The 21,619-nt window shown below is 45.6% G+C and overlaps 9 protein-coding genes across 9 annotated transcripts; 5 read left to right on the forward strand and 4 right to left on the reverse strand.

The window, feature by feature from the left end:
* Positions 1-33: 33 nt before the first annotated feature.
* On the forward strand, positions 34-3,010 carry EMP70 (Emp70p; the record flags this gene model as incomplete). Its single annotated transcript, XM_024856533.1, has 2 exons — positions 34-451; positions 1,074-3,010. The coding sequence occupies 2 exons, from the start codon at positions 34-36 to the stop codon at positions 3,008-3,010; spliced, it is 2,355 nt and encodes a 784-aa protein (XP_024716132.1).
* A 105-nt stretch (positions 3,011-3,115) lies between these two features.
* Positions 3,116-5,686, reverse strand: RGT1 (Rgt1p; the record flags this gene model as incomplete). The annotated part of the gene is made up of 1 exon (XM_024856534.1): positions 3,116-5,686. One exon carries the CDS (start codon positions 5,684-5,686, stop codon positions 3,116-3,118), a length of 2,571 nt encoding a protein of 856 aa, XP_024716133.1.
* Positions 5,687-7,622: 1,936 nt separating this feature from the next.
* On the forward strand, positions 7,623-8,729 carry C7M61_001118 (palmitoyltransferase; the record flags this gene model as incomplete). Its single annotated transcript, XM_024856535.1, has 1 exon — positions 7,623-8,729. The coding sequence occupies one exon, from the start codon at positions 7,623-7,625 to the stop codon at positions 8,727-8,729; it is 1,107 nt and encodes a 368-aa protein (XP_024716134.1).
* Positions 8,730-8,814: 85 nt separating this feature from the next.
* On the reverse strand, positions 8,815-11,066 carry ARG83 (Arg83p; the record flags this gene model as incomplete). The annotated part of the gene is made up of 2 exons (XM_024856536.1): positions 8,815-8,820; positions 9,081-11,066. The coding sequence occupies 2 exons, from the start codon at positions 11,064-11,066 to the stop codon at positions 8,815-8,817; spliced, it is 1,992 nt and encodes a 663-aa protein (XP_024716135.1).
* Positions 11,067-11,527: 461 nt separating this feature from the next.
* On the forward strand, positions 11,528-12,817 carry C7M61_001120 (uncharacterized protein; the record flags this gene model as incomplete). Its single annotated transcript, XM_024856537.1, has 1 exon — positions 11,528-12,817. One exon carries the CDS (start codon positions 11,528-11,530, stop codon positions 12,815-12,817), a length of 1,290 nt encoding a protein of 429 aa, XP_024716136.1.
* Positions 12,818-12,970: 153 nt separating this feature from the next.
* On the forward strand, positions 12,971-13,558 carry C7M61_001121 (H(+)-transporting V0 sector ATPase subunit c''; the record flags this gene model as incomplete). The annotated part of the gene is made up of 1 exon (XM_024856538.1): positions 12,971-13,558. One exon carries the CDS (start codon positions 12,971-12,973, stop codon positions 13,556-13,558), a length of 588 nt encoding a protein of 195 aa, XP_024716137.1.
* A 115-nt stretch (positions 13,559-13,673) lies between these two features.
* On the reverse strand, positions 13,674-16,571 carry RPN1 (proteasome regulatory particle base subunit; the record flags this gene model as incomplete). Its single annotated transcript, XM_024856539.1, has 1 exon — positions 13,674-16,571. One exon carries the CDS (start codon positions 16,569-16,571, stop codon positions 13,674-13,676), a length of 2,898 nt encoding a protein of 965 aa, XP_024716138.1.
* A 600-nt stretch (positions 16,572-17,171) lies between these two features.
* On the forward strand, positions 17,172-18,080 carry C7M61_001123 (mRNA splicing protein; the record flags this gene model as incomplete). The annotated part of the gene is made up of 1 exon (XM_024856540.1): positions 17,172-18,080. One exon carries the CDS (start codon positions 17,172-17,174, stop codon positions 18,078-18,080), a length of 909 nt encoding a protein of 302 aa, XP_024716139.1.
* Positions 18,081-18,893: 813 nt separating this feature from the next.
* On the reverse strand, positions 18,894-21,383 carry SEC6 (SNARE-binding exocyst subunit; the record flags this gene model as incomplete). The annotated part of the gene is made up of 1 exon (XM_024856541.1): positions 18,894-21,383. The coding sequence occupies one exon, from the start codon at positions 21,381-21,383 to the stop codon at positions 18,894-18,896; it is 2,490 nt and encodes an 829-aa protein (XP_024716140.1).
* Between the last annotated feature and the right edge of the window lie 236 nt (positions 21,384-21,619).

Raw genomic sequence — 21,619 nt, forward strand, 5'->3', positions numbered from 1 at the left:
CCTTCATTTTCGAACCACCACCCTTTTTCTCTCATGAATGACCCCTGGCGTTTCCTGCCATGTAACTACGACACCTCTGAACTCTCCGACCTATGCAACCACTTTATGGGCAACACGCTCCCAAGCACCCCTCGCAAGGTGACTCCTCAGTTGGTTGTTCTCCCCTCTACTCAGCCCAAGACAGCAGACCTGTCTTGCGAGACACTCAACCATCTGATTGGACAAGTTCCCCCTCTGCTGCCGTACCAGGTGGCTTCTATTCCAATCCAGTCACATCTGGAAATCTCTATACCCAAAGTTGCAAATCTCGAGGACGTGCCTTCTGGGTTTCAGAATCGGGAACGCATACAAGACGCCGGTGCAGTGCAAGAAAAGGGGCCAATCAGAAAGAGAAAAGTCAAGGAGCCTAAGCCATATATTCCTCCCGAGAGGGTGTCTCAGCGAAAAAAGAGTACCCAAGCGCTCGACAAGTGTGGACTGACAAGGGTCTGCGAGGGCAATGCAGGTACCCAACGGCCCGGGAGGACAACGCTTTCGCCCATAAAGCCCAGCAGTATGAATATTCACAAGTGCCAAGATGCCAGCGCTAAATATATTCTCAAGCACCTCAAAAAGTATAAAATGGCGCCTGCCGATCCGCCCGAGGCGGCGCTGCCCTTTTGGCATCCGGTTGCAAAAAACACCAACCATACATCGGGTGATAGACCGCACAGCAGCACGGGATGCAAGCTTCCGAAGGAAAACCAAAACACCAGTTCGAGAAGCTACTACGGCTGCTGGACATGCCGGGTTCGCCACACGCTGTGTCCGGCGGATGGTGTTCCGTGTCTGACATGCCGTCGTTATGGTTACGAGTGTGACATGGCGCCGAGTCGCCCAGCCTACATCAAGGATGTCAAAAAAAAGAGCCAGCGCATTCGCTATCTTCAGGAAACGCGGCAGCGGTGAGCACTCGCTGTTTTCCTGGCTCTAGCTGGTACTGCCCTCCGTACTGCATGAAAAAATACCCTCTACACTCGCTCTCAACACGATCGATCCAGGGCGACCCTTCTTCCAACCCAGCCTACTCCGAGCTTTTCCTGCTGCTTCTTCTGCCTTTGCCATGAGATCGCACCTTTGGTCTATTCTTGTCGCCGCCTTCATGGTGGCGTGTGCTCAGGCATTCTACTTGCCGGGTGTGGCCCCGACCAACTACGCAGAGGGCGACCGCATCGAGTTGTTCGTAAACCACTTGACTCCGGCCATGACCCACTTGACCTCCACGGGCCAACGGGAAAAGACGAAAACCCAAATCTACTCCTATGATTACTACTATCCAAAGTTCAAGTTCTGCCAGCCTCCAGGTGGTCCCAAGAAGCAGCTGGAGTCCTTGGGTGCCATTCTTTTCGGCGACAGAATCTTCAATTCGCCGTTCGACATCCTGATGTTGAAGAAAGAGGAGTGCAAGGTCTTGTGTAATGCAAAGTACTCCAAGACCGACGCTGCTTTCGTCAGCAGGAACATCCGTGCGGGTTACAACTACAACTGGATCATAGACGGATTGCCTGCTGCCCGTAAAGCAAAGGACATCCGTACCAGCACAGACTTCTACACCTCCGGCTTCCCAATTGGCCTGGTGGATGAAAGCAACAAGTCCGAGTTGTACAACCACTTCAAGATCAACATTGAATACCACAAGAGAGCTGAGGGCCAGTACAGGGTAGTCGGCGTGACCGTCGTGCCACACTCCTTGGACAGAAGTAAGCTTGATTCCTCGAAAGCTTCTGGTGAAGAACTATGTAACCTCAAATTGGCTCCGGTGATGGTTTCCAAGGACAGCGAGAAGACCGTGTTGTACACGTACTCCGTTGAATTCTTTGAGTCCACGACCTCTTGGGCTACCAGATGGGATAAGTATTTGCACATCTATGATCCAAAGATTCAATGGGTGTCTTTGATCAACTTTTCCTTGGTTGTGATCATATTGAGTGTGATCATGGCTCACATCTTGGTCACTACCTTGAAGAACGACATTGTCAAGTACAATGACGTGAACTTGGATGACGATGTTGCTCACGACAGTGGCTGGAAGTTGGTGTACGGTGATGTTTTCAGATCTCCTCCAAACAGAATGCTCTTGTCCGTGTTAGTTGGAAGTGGTGCTCAGTTGTTCTGCATGACATTGGTAACAATCGTTTTTGCACTCTTCGGTTTGTTGTCTCCTTCCAACAGAGGTTCCTTGTCGACATTCATGTTCATTCTTTTCATCTTTTTCAGCATCATTTCTTCCTACGTGAGTGGTTACCTCTACAGGTTCTTTGGTGGTGAGAACTGGAAGGTGAACATGTTGATGACCCCAACCCTTGTCCCTGGTATTTTGTTTGGATTCATCGTGTTTTTGAACTTCTTCCTCATAAACGCTGGCTCGTCAGGCGCAATCCCTGCTGGAACCATGCTCGCTATGGTGGTTATCTGGTTTGCGATCTCATTCCCATTGTCCGTGGTGGGATCTATCCTTCAATCCAAGAGACCCACTCTTCTGGTGCCCGTTCGTACCAACCAAATTCCAAGACAAGTTCCACAACAACCATGGTACTTGAAGACTGTTCCAGGCATGATCATGTCCGGTCTTTTCCCATTCGGATCAATTGCTGTTGAATTTTACTTCATCTTCTCAAGCATTTGGTTCAACATGATTTTCTACATGTTTGGATTCTTGTTTTTCTGCTTCATCTTGATGATTTTGACAACAGGTCTCATTACATTATTGTTTGTTTACTACACATTGTGCAGCGAAAACTACAAGTGGCAATGGAAGGCTTTGTTCATTGGTGGTGGATGCTCCATCTACGTTTTCCTCCACTCCTTGTTTTTCGTCAAGGGAGCATTGAAAGACTTCACCTCCATGGTTTTGTACCTTGGCTACACCGCAGTCATGTCTATCTTGGTTTTCTTGGTGTGTGGCTCTGTCGGATTTATTTGTGCGTTATTCTTCATTAGAAGAATCTACTCGCAGATTAAGATTGATTAATTGTCAGTCAGTTGTACTAAGATTACACAAATGGGCAATAAACTAGCATACATTTAGCTTTGACTTATTCATGTAAAAAGAATGAAACTATGCAAGATATGTAGATCAGAACCAACCATCCAAATCTTCCCTGAGAATGAAGGAAGAGATTGTCTCGGACACTTCACGTCTCCAAGCACCAAAGTTTCCAGCTTTGGAATTTGACGAGTCTGCTGTTGGTGGACCAGGAACATTGTTGAATTGAAGATTATGATGATCAATCTTGCTAAGGATAAGTGTTATCGAAGTCAGGCCCAATCCACTGACATTGAGTGGTTCAGTAGACGAGGAGGGACTCAAACTATTGAACTTGTTGGAATTGCTCAAAGTATTTCTGGCGTTTGTGATAGCATTAAGGTTATTGTTCACATTACTCACCAACAAGTTGTATGCGATTGAGAGGTCACTCATGATTTTCACAGACCTTGTGTAAAGTTCACTGTCAGTAGCGTATCTCATCAACGGATCAACGAGAAGTTTGCAAGCTTTTATGAGCTTGAAAGATTGACCATAACTGAGGTTAAAAAAGGGACCAATAAGATCTGCAGCACTGGACATTGACTTGTTGTTCGAATAAATCGTAGAAATGTAGTTGTCAAAGTTTAAAAGTGATTGAGTGAGCTTTTTGAGAAGACGACTGATCTTGAGTTGGAAGTCGTAAAGTGTCTCATGTATACTATCGTCCCCGTGGTTGGGGCCAGCCGCCGGCGGATGGGTCTCAAAAAATCTCATCACTTCTAGTAAATTATCGTAAAGCTCGTATTTGTCCTTAATTAAGGACACAAAAAGGGAGGCAAAATTTGGCACCATTGAATTTGTTGGATTCGTTGGTGAAGTCTTCACAGACCATGACTCCTTATATCTAGGTTTGGGGATGGTGGATAAAACCGACTCGGCTCTCAGGCTCACCAAATCATTGATCACCACAGAGGCTTGCACATTATAATAGAATGGCAGCTGAGTAAGCTCTTTTGGCATCAACATAGCTATGTTTTGCATAAACAATCCATAGTTGTTTGGAAGTGTCAGCAGAGAGCCGAAACTGAGGCTGTAAGTGTTATCAATCATGTACAAACACATGTAGAGTCTGGGCAAATACAACTGAACATCATCTGGGTTAAGACGAGAGCTGTTGGGATCCCTCACGAGAGAGGCAAAGTTCTCGAGGAGTTTGAAATCATTGAAAACTGAAGCTGTCATTGCAATACCCAAGGAATAGACATCACCATTGATTAGAATAGTGTAATTGACCAGCACCAATGTTGAGAAAAACACAATGAGAAGATCATCGTTCACCAAAATACCATTGTGGTTGAATGGGTAGATCGACATTATATTTCTGAGTAATGCAATCAGACTGCTTAATGGAACATGTTGGTAATATATCAAGTTGTTGAGGGCAGTGTTGAAGAGTTCGACAACCATGGATGTGTGAGTGGATGGATCATTAAGCAAAGAATGCGTTATTCTGACAATGAGCTGTTGGGAGAACGGAAGAACGGAAAAATTTGCGTGGTACTTGGTGTAGTACAAGTTGATGTTGTGCTCCAAGGAATGGAAGGGTAAATTGGACTGCACTTCTGCGTGTCCGTGGTGCCCATTATTGCTTAAATGAAATGGAGGAGATCCTGAATTTGTGTGTTGTAAAGGTGGTGGGTGGTTGGGGTGGCTGCTGTTGAGGTCAAGCAGTCTATTCAACTTGCCATTCAACGACAGCATTGAGGAAACAGAATTCCTGGGTGATAGACTGGCAGAGTAAGCTCTTGATCTTGAGGAATAATAGTCATCATCAGAGTCCGAAATTGCCATATCCGAATTACCCGTTGATTTAAGCGAGGCGAACCTAGATCTGGAGCCAGCCGTCAGGATTGAGCTGATGGAGTCAACGGAAGATCGCCGCAGGTTGGATGCCAGACCGTTTCGCAGGTTGGTGGAGGAATTATCCAGGCCGTGGGAGTTAGCATTTGGCATTTCATATGGAACCGTCCACAAGGGCCCTCTTATCTTCTGGTCCTTCGACTCCAAGGGGGCACTGCCATGGGGGCTTAGTGGAACTGAATTTCCAGAAGGCACCTTTTGCACCGGTACTGAAAGTTTGACCGGTTGCTTGGAGGGCTGTGGACCGAGGAGTAGCGGGAGAATGATGGGCGAAGATGAGGAGTTTCCGTTGGAAAATGTCAGGCGGTGCAAAAGCGGCTTTGTGGGGACCAGCAGGGTCGACGACACGGAGGAGACGGATCCTGAGCGTTGTTCGGAATTGGGAGGCGAGCCTGTTGGGATTGTAGGAGCTATGGACTCGGGCCTGGAAGTATCAACGGATTTCAGTCGAGGTCTTCCCTCGAGTTTCAACACTGAGGTATGGTGTGTGTTGGGGTAACCCGAGGACTGGTCGTCCATTTTGTCAACCAAATCCCGAATGTAGCCCTTGGAGGGCCCACGTTTCAAAGGAACTCTGGAGAAAGTACATGTGTCAGCGTTTTTCACACAATTGGTGCATATTTTCGTCACTTTCTGGAGCGTTTGCAGAAACTCGGCATCACAACGGATTTTCTTACGTCGACAAGCGTCGCAAGCCCTCGAGACCTTGGATCGCTTGCGAGGGAGGGAATCTTTTATGGATCTTTCTTCGTCACTCATGAGCAGTTGGCGAGGTTTGAGGGGGGGGTAGGCAGACCAATAAGACGGCTGGAAATATGAAAAGTTAATCTGTGGGCGGGATGTGTGGAGAGTGGTTTAGCGATTCAAGAGCCCCGGTGACGACAACAAAGTGGTTGTCTTTCCAAGAATGCCGACTCAATAAGAAAATATGGGGTAGTCTGAGAAGAAAAGCGAGAGGAATTGGACGGATTTACATTTTCTCCGTTAGCGTGCACGGTGCAGGCTAGGGTTCGTAAATTATGGGGAGGGTGGAGTGGTGTAGCGCGGGGACTGCCAAGTTTCTGCAGTGCCCATGGTTAACCGATTCAGATTTAGAGTGCCAGGGTAGCCGTTATTGAGCTTGTTTTTGTATCCTTAGTTGCCGACAAGATCTAGTCATGAAATCAAATTCCAAACTAGATCAGCAAGCTATTGTGTCCAGCGGCGGCGCACCGGGACTCGAGGATCGTAGCGAGAATGCCTTGTCACGTGATCACCTTGTTTCTCCGGGGAAACTGCCCCGGGGCAGGTTCCATCGGAAGTTTTTCCTGGGTGGGACAGCTGCCGCGCCAAAACCGACTGAAGGACCTGGAAGAGGCGGAACCGTCCGCAAAAGGAAAGGCGATTCGGAAAAACTCACCCGCCTCAAAATGCAATTGCCTTTCGAGCCGCTTGCTCATTAAGGCATTTTTTCGCTGACGCCGAATCGCTCGCAAGGCGCACTGAGAATTTTGTTAGTGGTGCCGGAAAAATCAGCCGGCCCATGGTGCGGCCCTACCCCATACTTTGCGACGGCTTTTTTTGGTGGGGGTGCCAGTGAGGGTTACATTTTTCCGGGACTACAGCATCTGGGGCTCATGCTGGTCACGCACTGGAACCACGGCAAACACAAGATGGCAATAAACATGGCTTTTTGCGAGGGCTTGGTGATTTTTCTGGAGCAAAACGGCAAATCTCGGCACCTCTCACTCCGGCGAGCCAATAGGGGTCCGGACAAATGGGAGCATGGCCCCAGTAGCCCTCTTTTTTTTTTTTTTTTTTCTCCGGGTATGAGCCTCACCCCATTTAACCGCTTCCGCATCCGTTTGACGCCAGCGGCTTAGTTGCCCCCCACCTCTCAAGGTGACAAAATGTAACACTGCTGTCATAAGATTGCTGCTGGCAGGAATTGGCGATTTGCTGGAAGAATTATCGCAAGGTGGGCAAGCCGCCCGCGTCTGAGCGCAGGATGTAGCCTTCACTTCGGAACAACCAGATCTGGGTTCCAGAGCGGGTGGTTTGGATTTATCTTCACGTTATTTTTGCCAAGAGGACGGAAAAGTTGATGGCCCGCTGTGAGGAAGGCCATTTCTGCTTTGGTAGCGTGATTCCACCTGGCCCGGAATTGCTCGGAAATCAAGCTGAAATCGAGACGCTTCGGACGCAATCGAGACGCTTCAGACGCAATCGAGCTGTTTCAGTCGCAGGGTAAAAACCGTCGGAATATCCACCTCTGCAGCCGATGGGAACCTCTCCATATGGCGCAACATGCGCCGTAACGGGAAATCCTTCCGCTACCGACACTGTATTTCCGAATTTCACTCTGGAGTTCATGACATATCTGCGGAAGCATCCCTGCTTATCGTAAGATGAAACTGAAGCTGCCCAATACCAAGAAAGTTAATTACTTACTTGACGAGGCTGGCGGAGTTCATCGAAGGTTGAATGATCCGACACTACTAGCATACACCTCTAGTGCAGGCCACCTAAGCCCTCTACGTGGATACCCTGCAACAATCCAACACCTCCATAAAACTTCACCCTCTTAGTATTTTCAAGGTCGAGAAACCATTCATGGGTCCCTTCGGCTGACGTCCTTCATCTTCGCAAGATCAATGACACTTTTCGGCTATGCGCACTCTACATCGATTATCTACGTTGATCTCTACCAACATACATGGTCCAGCTGCCGAGGTATAAGAGCTTGATTGTACCAATCGTCATAGTGATATGTCTCGCCTACTACAACTACGCTTCGGGCTACGTCGTCGCTTATAAGGAAATATACCAGCATCGCTCTAAAGCTGGCGCAATCGTCATATGGGTCTTTGAGGGCCTACTACAGATCGAGTTGTTTGTGACCTGGCTTGTCATACTAATACGTGGTCCAGGACGCACCCCAAAAATACCCCTTTTCGACATTTACGGCACCAAAGATCCAGAACTTCTGGCAGTGCCTGACATATTCATATGTGACGAGAATGGATACCCATATTGGTGCTCAGTGTGCCACTCTGTCAAGCCTAAACGCTCATTTCATATCAAGGGCCTTGACCGTTGTGTGCCTCGTTTCGATCATAAGTGCATCTGGATCGGCACAAGCGTCGGAAGGGACAACCTTGTGCTTTTCATTCAATTCTTACTTCAGTTCGGGAGCCTATTTGTTATCGCCCTAGTTTCGGCCGCAGTCACGGCAAGATCCGCCTTCGACAGAGATAATCAAACTATCCCCCATTACGTTGTTATCTTTGTTTGCTCGGTTCTTTGGCTACCGATGATCTTTGGGCTCCTCCTTCAACAGACTGCATTTGCATTTACGAATAGAACCACTATAGATGATATCCACATGAAACAGGCAAGGAAATATAATGAATGGAAGAAAGGCGACGAAAGCTCGTTGCCGGCATGTCTACGGAACCACTACCAGAGAGAGGAAACGGGTATACGTTATGTCAATTACAGAACCAAAAACTCCAGGGTCGTTGTGCCGTTTGCTGTTCTAGATCATCCCTACTCTGAGGGCTTCAAAAGAAACATCACCAGAATCGTCTATGGTGAGAGTGATGAATCACTTTTCTGGTCCGCACTTTTTCATCTCAGCGTTCCAATGGGCCCTTTGTTGGTGAAAAGGCAAATGCCCGATATTGAAACGTATGAGGCAGCATCAGAGCCGTTCAGCAAAAAGTTTATGAATCTTATTCAAGACAAAATTTCAAAGGGTGATTGCACCACTCCACTGTACATTCCAAAAGAGGTTGAGCCTATAGAATCAACCCAAGCATAGGACCACGTTCCATTCCCTAACCAAGTCCATGAATCCGATTTCCTCGCCCTCTGAGCGCCGTTGCCATACTTCAAATAGTATTTGCTTAGATCTCCAGTAATTGTGTTTCCTGAACAAGGAGTGGCTCCAAATGCTTCGGCAGCGCTGCTGCAACTTTGGGTGCTTCTGGATGTCGATATCGCAACCACAGACTAACAATGGCCAAAATGAGGGAGAGAAAAAGAATGGAAGATTGTTTTTTTCCAGCTCCTCTGAGATTTTGAGAAGTCTTTCCATAGATTCGATGCAAGCCTCGATATGCGATTGAGTTGAAGTTAGGGCCGTTCCGGGAATCAACCTTTTGAAATAAACTTTGAGTGCTTGGTAAACTCCCATGACATTATGGTAGAGTCCCTCGTGGAATAAGGAGTAGAAGGACTTTGTAGCTGTGTTCGTGATGGCGTCGTACTCATTATCATAGAGCTTCCAGTAGCTCTCCACATTCCAGTTTAGAATCTTGTCCTCAGTATCGGCGCAAGCTCTAGGATAATTTCTGGGGAAGAACCCCTGCGTCTGAAACACCCTCTTATGGTTTGTGAGCTGGACCACCTCGTGTAGAAGTTGGAGTAATGATTTTGGCAATCCGTATGACACATAGACAGATCTGTCACCAATTTCTGGGCAAATTGGGCTCGAACTTTGGTGCATTGCGCTACGCCTCAAAGGCGGAGGATGATCACTGTTTGCAGGCGGCTTGTGGGTGTCTGACTTTTCGTTGAAATACACCGTGAAGGAGAGAGGATTCTTGTCATCCGATGTACCCGCAGCCGCAACCAGAATATTCTTCGGCCTTTCATTGCCCTCAAGATTGTCGCTTTCTTCACTGGTCGAGTCATACAGTTCGACGTCAGAAAGATCTTTAGACAAGTCGTAGTTCTTGTCTAGATCACGATACCTTTGTTGACGATCTTTTTCAGAGATCTCGTAATTGAATAATGTCACCGCCTGTGTTGAGTTGTAGAATATCTGAAGTATCTCGAAAACACTTCGAAGGTATTTGTCAAGGGTGGTTAATTTTCGTTCAACTTTTCTGAGTCTGCTCTTCACCAAAAAGTCGCCAATAGCAAAGATGAGTTCATAGTTCTCGTAGACACCAAAAAGATCATCAAGATTGATCTGAAGAAGAAGCGCTAGCAACAAGCAGGTTTCGTAATTGTCAATCTCGGGATACAGCGAATTGTTATCGTATTCATCCAAATGATAGTTCAAAATGTTGATACCCAATTTACGCATTTCGATTGCTGCCTTGAGTTCATCATCCATGAAATACTTCTTCACGTCATTGTTCACATTCTTCTTCTCATACTCCAGGGACCTGCGGAATGCACTTGTTGCCAAACACATAAACATAATACCCAATCGCAAATTCTTAAGAAGTAGTTCCCTCGGGGTCGAAAGGCTATCCTTCCTGATGTAATGCGATCGCCAGTTGTTCGACAATGGGAACTCTTCGCATACAAGTTCGAAGAATATTTGCTTAATGAGAGGAAGGACGTATGTATCCCACTGATTTCTCTCATATATCACTCTTGTAAAGGCCATTGACGAAGCACCTAGCTGCTCCGTTGCTGTGGTGAGTAAGGGCGCTATCTCTACGCCTCCCGGAGTAGCAGAAGATAGACGAAAGTATCTCAACATCACACTCACATTCGGACGCCAATCATCAGGATCGATGTTTGGGAAGAAGTTCGGATACAAAATGTGGAACATGCTTTGCTCCGAGAACTCATATTTTGTACCTTTAATGGCCAAAGTCGTAAGCTTTGCGGAATCCAAAAGGGCATAATGCACGTAGGTATTATCAGTTTTGGAGAAGATGGAGGTTTCTGGCTCGATCTTTTCCAGTTCGAGTCTCTCAGGATCAGCATTTTTGATGAGCTCTTCTATAGACTCAGAGCCGCTGAGTTCCATAGAGTCTGCGCTTTTCCTTCCCTCCTCCAACTCCACAACGGGCGTATCTCTCGGCGTTTTTACTGGAGTGTCTTTCGGCGTCTTGACTGGCAGAATTTGTTGAACTCTTGGGGTTTTTGGAACTGGTGCTACCACTGGAGCACCTTTACCAGAAGCCATAAAAGCACCAAACGGACCGACAAAGAAGCCGGTATCGTTTTCGATCTTTGTCGAAACATCGTCCAATTGCGAAACCACCGCATTGAGTTTTGCGTAGGTCTCATATTGCATCAGACTAGGGAAATAGACGAGGTCAACATTACGTCGCAGCAGGAGTCTTTCCTTCACGACGGATGCCATTTTGTCCTCCTTGGACAGAACTAGCCTGTTCTCCAGGTTAACCACCATCGGAGCTGCCCAGGCCAAAACGATACTGTATCCCTTACATTCAAGTCTAGCTCGTTTGCATCGAAGACACACCGGCCTCGTGCAATCACATTTGATCTTTCGTAGACGACATGTCCAGCATCCGTCGAAGTTTCTTGATCTTTTCTTTACGCCCCGCGATGATCTTGATGGAGCGGGAGCCGCTGGTGCCATTAACTGGCCGCCTTATAAAATAAATGGAAAGGTTCTTTGCTCCTGGCCAAACTATAGAGCTTGATAAAAAAAAAGGGTTGTGTTGAGGGTGTAAATCTGTGGTAAAGCTGTGAAAGTATGAAGTTCAAGGTCCGAGATGCGACAAGATGACGAGCCTCATATTAGCGCGGATTAATGTTTATCCTGTTACACATTGCCTAATTCGACACTCTAATACCTACCCCAGATTAACCAACATTTCCGGCTAAACGCTTCATACCACAAAGTCAATGGTGCAGATGGAGCTTATGGAAGAGTTCGATCCGGCGATTCCGGTCACTCTACCCCACGAGAATGTTTATCTAATTCAGGTTGGCTACAAACTCTTTCGCTTCAGTGGTGCCAGTTTACTGTCAGACTCTCCGTCTTACTTTACAAACTTTTTCACTAATCCACAAAATGCTGAGAAGGTGCTTTACATTGACAGAAATCCCCAGGTATTCCAAAAGATCTTCTCTCATCTACAAGGCTACCACATAGATGTTGATGACGCTCATGAATACGTATACCTATGGCTGGATAGCTACTACTTCGGCTTGCGTCGCCTTCAAAAATTATTAGACAGTGAATTCACCTTCGCTTGTATTGGCAATAAGTCCTTCAAGATCCCAAAACAGTTGTTGGCGAGAACTAACAACTATCCTAATTACTTTCTGATCAACTTCGACAGTCTTCTCTCCGACAACAGAAAGATCATTCAGTCAAAATCAATGATAAGACCCCCTCCTCAGAGACCGCCAATGGCATCAACCAGATCTTCCGACCTTTTTGCGGATCTTTTGGAGGCTCTCAAAGGCAACGATAGTATTGTGAAGGATGATCAACATCGGCAACTTCTTCTTAAAGAATGCCGATACTATCGTTTTCTCGAGTTAGAGCAAAGATTGCTCAAACATGACTTAGTCAACAATCCTTTCACCAAAGAACAGGAGATTATTTTAAATCTTCTTGATCTTCAGCAGCGAGGTGTTTCTAGTCGATCAAAAGGTATTCACGATGAGCATGCCTTGCGGTACACACGCCCATATATGATAAAAGAGAAGGAACGGAGTCTAATAGTGCAGGTGAACCTGGAGGCTGGTTCGACTTGTAAATTGAGTATCAATCGTGATGCTCACCTAATCTCGTTTATCTGCACGGGTAAGTTGGCTAATCAGTTTCATTCTGTGTTTGGCTCTTTTGCCAAAGACCTACTGCTTGCACATCAAATGGAAGTCCACGGGCAGGGGACTGACAAATTCGTGATCTTCTGTGGGCTTTCTAACGCTACAACTAACCTCAATGGACAGGAACTCAAGAATGACTGGTTTTTTGACTGGTTCAAGCATCCAGAGGAACCGCTGCTGAAGAAGAGGAAAGCAAGTGAAGATTGCCATTCAGAAGACGAGTTGGCAGAGGTTCCATTGACAAAGTCACTTTGGAGGGTTCTAGTGAGGGGTGACAGATGCCGGCTCCATGCTGTTTCCCTCGTTGGCTACTCTAATCAAGCAGCTTTCAACAAAAGTATAACCATGCTCTGATGCGTCAGATTCAATCAATATTTCGCAGCCACTCTATCCTGGTTGATGTAGCCGCACCCGTACACCTCCACATCATTGTTCGCTCTCTTGTAGCTGGCACTTCAGTTTATCGTCTTACCCACCGGCAACGTACAACTAATTAATTACATCAAGATGTTAGCGACAACCCTTGCTGCTACATCTATTCTCATTGTTGGAGGCTACTTGGTGTTCCAGGGCCAAGGTGAATCATTCAATGTGGGTGACTTCCTAGAATCGACCTCCCCATACATGTGGGCAAACTTGGGCATTGCCGCTTGCATTGGCTTCTCCGTTGTTGGTGCTGCCTGGGGTATTTTTATCACAGGTGTTTCTATCTTGGGTGCTGGTGTGAAGACTCCAAGAATCACTACGAAGAACTTGATCTCCATTATTTTCTGTGAGGTGGTCGCCATTTACGGTTTGATTATGGCTATCGTCTTTTCTGCAAAAGTGTCAAGTGTTCCTGAAACCTCCTTGTATACTCATGAGAATCTTTACACGGGATATGCATTGTTTTGGGCTGGTATGACTGTTGGTCTCTCGAACTTGTTGTGTGGTATTACAGTTGGTATCACGGGCTCCACTGCTGCGATCTCGGACGCTGCTGATTCATCCTTATTCGTCAAGATTTTGGTCATTGAGATTTTTGGCTCTGTCTTGGGTTTGTTTGGTCTTATCGTGGGCTTGATGATGGCCGGTAAAGCGCCTGAATTCAAGTAAAGGTAAAGAGACGACCTTCACGACCCAACATTTTACTTCATAGACCACTGTCATTCTACTTCAAAAATATACTTTACAGTTTCAAATGTCGTAGGATTTATTTCCTCTCTATACCTCAGGCATCCGCCTCAACAAAATCTGGAGACTTTTTCAAGATGACAATGCCCTCCAATGTGTGGGATAGACTTATCCATTCCTCATTATTCTCCAACTCTGCTCTCTCACCATAACTCAACAAGACTGGGGTTGCCTGCGTGACCCAACCAGTGATTGTCTTCGGCTTACCGGCTTGACCAACAACGTCAACGGCCTGACCAACTCTGACATTAACCTTGATTGGATTCAAGTCCTCGTCAACGGTAACAAGCATTCTTGGTTTGATGGCAGGAGTCAAGTAGTATAACATTTGATGGCTGGTCTCAGTTGTGGAGTCACTTAAGATGAAAGATTTTGGATCTAGCAAAGCAACCGACACTGTCAAAAGAGATGCCAAAGAGACCTTGTTCAAGATACTTCTCTCGGTGTTGAAAGGAGACAAAGTCAAGGTACCCTTACCCAAAGATAATATACCCTGAGCAATTCTCACCATGAAAAGAGAATCTGGGGACTTTGAGTAATATGAAGCCAATTGTCTCAATAATTGAGCCAATCTGGCATTGTTGGTACCAGCACCGACAAGGCCCATGGCATAGATGGCGTTTTGAGTGACCTCCAAATCTGGGTCGTGAGAATAACGTGAAAGAATATCGAAAACCTTCATTTGAGGATAGGATGCTGAGACAAGACCCATAGCCAATGGAACGGACCGGCGAATTAATGGGTTACCATAGTGCATGAGGTGAGAGAAGTGACGCAAGACCATATCCTGGCCAATATCCTCTCCCATGGCAATACATGCAAGACCCAATACAGCGAATCCCTGGAAAAGCTCGTCTTCTTCCTCGTCATCGTCCTCCTCCGTTGTCAAATCAGCCTTGTCCTTCACGTCTTCCGGCTTCTCCGTTTTGACCTCGGTAGCATCTGCCATCTCAACATCACCCGAGGCATCCTGAGAACCAGGCTCAGCTGCTGTGGTGGGAGAGTCAGTGGCACTTGCCTCCGTTGGAAGCTCTGTTTTGCCCTCTCTCTTCAATTGATCCTCCTCGCTCTCTCCCAACTTCTTCTCCTCCTCCAAGGTATCCTTGGGGCGAGCGAAGCACATTTGCAAGAGGGATTGAATTTGCAACACGTTACCTGTTCCGGCGTAAGCACAAACATTAACCAACACCTTCAACGTCTTATTGATGGGATGCTCGATAGCATCAATGATGTCCAAGACATCTTCAGCCATCTCCGTCTTACCCATGTACAACAAACCAAGACCCAAAGCCATGAACCTTATGAACTTGTTGTTCAATTGCGCAAAGTCCCTCTCCAAGAGAGTTTGCAAAATGGCAGATGTGATATCGCCGTGGCAGGTGCCGACAAAGACGTGACCAAGGGCCAATGAAGCCAATGCTGATACCTCACAAGACAAATCTGTGTCGGAAACAAGGGGCAACAACAAATTGAGAACTTCCTCGTTGGCTGAGCCAGCAAAAGCGAGACCAAGACCGTTGATGGCATTAGTTTGGAGTACTTTCTTTGGATCGGTGACATACTCTTGCAACAATGCCAAAGCTGCTTCGGCTTCGTCATGAATATTGGCAGAAACAACACCAGTACCCAAAAGAGCACCCGCCTTGACCTCATCTTCGGCAGAGTAAGTATATCTATCCAAAGCTTGCAAACCTTCATCGATGTTCCACTGATAGAGAGATCCCAAAGAGGCTGTTGATGAGATCATACCGGCACCTTTGGTTTTATAAATCCAAGATTGGCTATCTTGTTCACCTGTCTGAATGAAAAGTTTGTCAGAGCCGTAACCCAAGTTCAAGAACGCGTTGACAAATGAAGCCGCCAAATTCTGTTTGGCGGAGTCAATCTGGCCGAAACCAAAACGGGTGTTCTCTAAGTGGGACTTGTAAACATCTTCAGGAACCTTTGGGTCCAAAAGATTCAACTCTTTGACCAAATAGGCATAATATTCTGGAAGCTTCACGTTTGAGATGATCTCTTGAACATCACCTTCCTCGCCTGGGTAGTTAAAACGGTTGAACTGTTGAGACAATATAAATGCAAGCTGCTTGTGGATCAATGAGTCATGGGTCGACTCGAACACTTGCTTGATCAATCCCTCGTCGTCCAACTTGATGGCCAAAGTCAAAGCCTGAGTTAACTGGTTGTGCGTCAAGTAGATAGAGAATGCGGTATGCAAGAAAGCTGTGTCATCTGGAGGAGCCAAGAGAGGTACACAGCTTACCATGTAAAGACATGCTCTGGCGTATGTAGAGTCGTCCAAGTATTGCGGTAATTTCTCGATACTCTCGATTTCCAACAACAAATCCACTGCATCGGCTTCAGCGTTGTGTTTGAGGAAGAATGGAACTATTTTCAAAGACAATTGAACAATTCTGTCAATGAATGCCTTATCCAAACCCAATTTCTCTTGGTAAGACTCGCCGATCTCTAAGGCTAAGTGCCTCATATACTCATGACCCCAGTCAGCAATGGTTTCGTCAGAGGCCAATAAGCGATACTTCAAGGAGTCTTTATCAGATTCAGAGTATGTCATTGCCAAAACAGACAACACATCAGCAAACTGTACCACAAGATCATTCGAGATCTTGCTTCCAGAGGAGCTCCACTTCTCATATAACTCGGTTAAAAGTGTATAGTGTGGCCTCAAGAACTTCAATGGCTTGGGTACAGCTGTCATAGATGTAGTAGACTCACGAATGAAGTTCTTCATTGTTGTAAGATACTCCGAGTAGAGGGCTTCCTTCTGGTCAGGTTCATTGAGCCTCTCGACAAGTAATTCCAAATCATCCTTCAATCTTTGGTCTTCTTCGGAAAGCTCCTCCTCTTTTGGAGGATTCTTTGGCTTTTTTTGCTCTGCCTCCGGCTTAGCGGTTTGATCGCTAGATGGAGCCATAATAAAGTTGATGTTGAATCTGGGAGTTGTCCGTCTCAAAAAAGGCCGTGGCAAACGGTGGAGTTGTGGTCACGTGATAAACCAACTTTCAAACACCAAGCAAAATTTAGTTTAAACGACAGTTCTTACAGTAAACGAGATTATGGAGCTTCCCTCATGATCAGTTTCTACATAAAATTTCGAAACTCCTCCTAGTCCTGGCGTTTTGAGGATCGGGTTGCGGCAAGGCAACTACTACCACTTGATGGCAAGAAGATCTCAAGAAGCGCCCTTTTTCTATAATTTATTGACAAGAGTACATTTCAGCATTATCTTTCTATTCAAAATCGTTGGTTTTGAAATTGTGCTCTGTTTTAGGTAATTCGAGGATCTCGTTCGGAAGAGAGCATCGACATTTACATTTCGCACCTTATTTCATGAAATCATCGAAAAACTACTTTGAACAAGATTAATACGAAAATTCCTCCGGAGAATTTATCCAGTCAAAACTTTAACTCGATGAAGATATAGTTTGAACAAAGACGCTTCATTTGGACCCACGAATAAATACATTGGTCAGAACATTGCATATAGGCTTATCCCAAATCATCTCATCTAGTCATGTCAGAGAGAAAAGCAATCAACAAATGGTATCCACCGGACTATGATCCTCTGAAAGTTCCAAAGAAGGAGAAATCCCGCAATGCTAATAGCAACAAAGTCAGATTGATGCTACCGTTTTCCATGAAATGCCTACAATGCAACGAATACATATCTGCTAGAAGGAAGTTCAACGCCAGAAAGGAAACAACAAGCGAGAAATATATGGGATTCAAGATCATCAAATTCCATTTTAAATGCCCACGTTGCAATAATAGTATCGTGTTCAGGACAGACCCTGCTCTGGCTGGATTTGCACCTGTCGAAGGAGGTGTAAGAAACCACGAGTCAATGGCCAAGGAGTCTAAGATCAAGCCCATGGAGACTGAGGATGAGATTCTTGCAAGACTCGAGAGGGAAGAGGAAGAGAGCAGGAAATACAAGGAGCAACAGGAGAGACGAAAGAAGAACCCCTTCTGGCAAAAGCAAAATGAATCCAATACTGACGTTATGACAAACCTCGAAGAGAAGCTCGCGAAGCAGCAGGAAGAACAACAGATGCATGATCATCTAATGTATCTCCAGGCTAAAGCTAGTCGACTACAAGAGTCAGGTGGGCAGGAGAGACTCGTGAAAGAGGCACAAGCCAAATTGGAGGAAGAGAAGAATTTAAAGCGGGAATTAGAATCAGACGAGCTGGAAGTAAAATCATTTACTGTGCAATCGGGGTCCATGCAAAATGAAGTAAAGCAGCCTCAAACAGTGAGCGGCGTGATATCGGTTAAAAGAGCCCGTACAGTGAAACCAGAAACGAAGCCTGTTACTGAAAATGCTGAACAAGCAAGGGAAGCTACCCCAAAGAGTCAATCACCGGAAAATCCCAAGAAGGAGCTACCGGGTCTATCCGGATACGGGTCTGATTCTGACTGATGCGTGTTGCGGCATGTCATATAACTCTTTAAAGCGAGATAACCGTTTCGCACTACACATGCTACTTGAGCGGCGCGGCTTGACTTATCGTACACATCCACCATCTAGCCCCTGAGGCGCCCTTGACGAATACCCTATTGTTTTGACCGAGCATTCCATAAGCCTACCGATGATCGTGGTGACCCTGGCGATTATCGCTGCAACTGTCACAGCGACCGTGTCTTGTTCTATGTACACGTGCCTGGAACGACAGCTGACTGAACAGGTGCAGCCTAAGACAGTTTGCCGCCTCATTAAAGACGGCTCCAACATAATAGTCGCAAGTTCTAGGGGTGATCATTTATGCCGATTTGAGCCACATGCGTCCTCAACAGTCGTGAATAATATTTATAAGCAGTGTGGTGTTCTCCAGGATAAGCGCACTTCCAATATCATAGCCAACTTCTATAAGAACACGGTCGGTAAGGGTGGCTTCATCGAAGTATGGCTCAATAAGGCCATCGAGCCACCATCCCTTGTGCTGAGTATACTAAATCGGTTTCAGCCATATGAGGAACCTTTGGATTCAACCAAGATTTTCATCTCCTCCAAGCTCTCAGGCGATGTGTATGAGATTATGATCGATGGCCTGAGATATCAATGGTCGATCGAAGAAGAGGTTCTACGAACAGAAAGTACGGAAAATGAAATTGCAATGACTCTGGACTTCACAGACCCCGAGGATATATCGTTGCAGACTTACAAAAACGTAATCAAGTCTCACTTATCGATATGCATTGGGCTATTTTTTGCAAGTCAGAAACGTCGATGATATTATTCATAAGTGAAATGACTCAAAGTTTGCACCTGAATCATCTCCTCAGTTGGCTCGAAGTTGCGCTGGATCTCCAACAATTCGTTCATAAGCTGTGGAACACGCTTTGAATCGATGTCCTTACGACAAAGGAGGATTCCGCGGACGTACTCAACCGAACAATCAGCAAATACTGGCAAGATTTCTTGTTCCCAAAATGGTGGTATCTCCTCAAATGGGTTTTCAAATGTTGCCATATCACTCAAGAATTCTATAGCAGACAATGTCTTGACGAGAAGCATCGCATCTTTTCTGGAAAAATGCTTGTCCAACTCCCCATAAAATACCTCCACATCTCGTGAAATGGCTTCACTGAACATCTTGTATTTTTTGGTAGCGTGGGGGTCAATCTTCTTACCGTCACCATGAAGAATGTTGTTGTAGCCCACACGAAGATAGGCTTTAATAAAATTGTCAAGCATCACAGTCAATGTGATAAAGTGTAGATCGTAGGTTCCCCACTGCTGAACAGCGGGCAAGCCGTCCTCACATATTAAGGACATCATAAGCTGCGACATACTTTTACCTTGCTCGGCTTCGTAGTCGGAGTCGACATACCAATCCTTAGTGAAGACTCTGCACAAAATAGGAATAGTGTCATTGACAATCATGTCAGCATGAGCACGCACAACCACAGCGTTGAGATCCGTGCTTGGTAAGATTGTGCTCATGATAGCTTGCTCAATACGCTCTGTGTACAGCGAATGAACTTTGTTCATGTAATTTGGCAAGAATTTGTCCTGGAGACGATCCGAGTTGATTTCGTACGTGTTACCCAAAGCTGTTAAGTAATCTTCAAGACCAGGCTTGGAAATCGCCGTCTTCTCTTCGTCTGTCATATTTTCCAAGTCAAGCTCCTCCTCCGCATTCGCCCTGAATCTGAAAAGACGTTTCAATTTGCTTTCTTTTATTAGAAGCTTGTCATTACCATAAAGAGCCATGAAATTACCGACCTCTTGATCCACAAGCTTCGTGTAGTTTTCAATCCTCTTGTTGTAGCACTGACACCAATGCTCGATAACCTCAACCAACACTTTACCATATCCTGATTTAGCAGCGACATCTGCGTGGTCTTTCAACATCTGCAAAGACGTTTTGTAGTCAGCCAAAACGTAAATATCTTTCGTCTCCTCTCTGACATAAGGATGATCGTAATCGTCTAGATCTTCTATTACCTGATGGTGGGGCACGACATCTGGCTCAACCGAACGCTCTAGGAAATACGTGGTTTCATTCTTCATGAGAGTATCGTTCCACTCAAACATCTTGGTGTCAATAACACGCATGTAGTCGTCAAGTACAGAGCTCTTGAGCTCCTCTCCCAAAATAGATCTTTGAGTCTTTTTGGATTTGTCACCCTCATGTAACGTCGCCATCATTTCACTGTGGTAATTGTCATAATCAAGAATACGCATCAAGTCTTCAGCCGGTGGATTCGTCGCGATCATGTCCATCGTGAACTTGTGAAGGTGGTTGTAGTATGTTTTTTCGATAAAGTCACCAACTGCCCAACTTTCAGGAAACATAGGACCAAAGGTTTGGATGGTGAATTCCAACTCCTCTCGAAGCCACCCAAGACTATCATACACATCCATCTTATCTTCAAAATGGTTGACACATCGGCTAAAGGTATCTTTGATGCTCTCTTCAAGCTTCGAATAAAAAAACTTCATGTAGTTCCTTGGCTCTCGTCTGTACTCGGAATAATTGAGGGTCTTCATGCCCTCTTTGCTTATGAGACCTAACCTTTCCTGCAAAGTAGCTTTGACATCCTCCTTATTCTCATACTGCAATATCTTGATCAATTTAAATACCAAGCTTGAGTTACCGTCTTTCGCAGCCTCTGTAGCAGTTATGCAAATTTCCTTAAGCAATTCGTCAAATAACCGGATCACCTTGCGAACAGGCTGAACAATTTTTTGAACAATCAGCTGTACATCATCAGAGAGCTGGCTGGCCTCCACTTCCATGTATTCAGCGAAATTGCGCACTTGAGTGACGTTGAAATGGATTCTGTAGATGTTTACCAACTGGTACAGTATATCCTCACTAACGATGGAAAGCTCCGACTCAATCATATTGCTGATATGATCCAAGAACTTTCTAAAGTTGGCGATATCAGTGTATAGATTTTGCACCTGGATCATGGTTTGATGAACAGAGGTGATATTTCTTAGGGTATCGTACTCCGCAACGTTCGTGATAGAATCGTCATAAATTGTATCAATCTTCTCAATGTTTCGCTTAACCAAAGAAAGTTTATCGACAGAGTCTTGGAGTCTCGTCAAGTTGGAGAATATGAAATCGATTTGATCTTGCGTGGCTGTACTGAGTTTCATGTCAATTGAGCTTTTCTCCTTTTGGAATTGACGCCGGAGTTCATCGATCTTTTGCAAGTCGCTCTCATCTCTAAGAAGATTAGAGATTCTTGACAAAGCCGCTTCGCTCATGGTAGAGTAACTTCGAGTTCCAATATGTTTCGAGAAACGGCCGAGCCTGTTGTCTACAAACAGTAAGTCGCGAACGTGATTTTCCTCACATGATCGAACCTGGGGTTAGCCAGTCTACTATTCTACGATTCAAAATTATATACTTCTCGTATGATGAAGCTCTATAGAGTGCCCGGCTTAGCCTCAGAGTTATCCTCAACTGAGCCATTTTCTTGATATCTTCTCCTTCAAACCAT

This window comes from Candidozyma pseudohaemuli (genome assembly GCF_003013735.1).
Source record: "Candidozyma pseudohaemuli strain B12108 chromosome Unknown scaffold00001, whole genome shotgun sequence".
In the NCBI taxonomy this organism is placed as follows: Eukaryota; Fungi; Ascomycota; class Pichiomycetes; order Serinales; family Metschnikowiaceae; genus Candidozyma; species Candidozyma pseudohaemuli.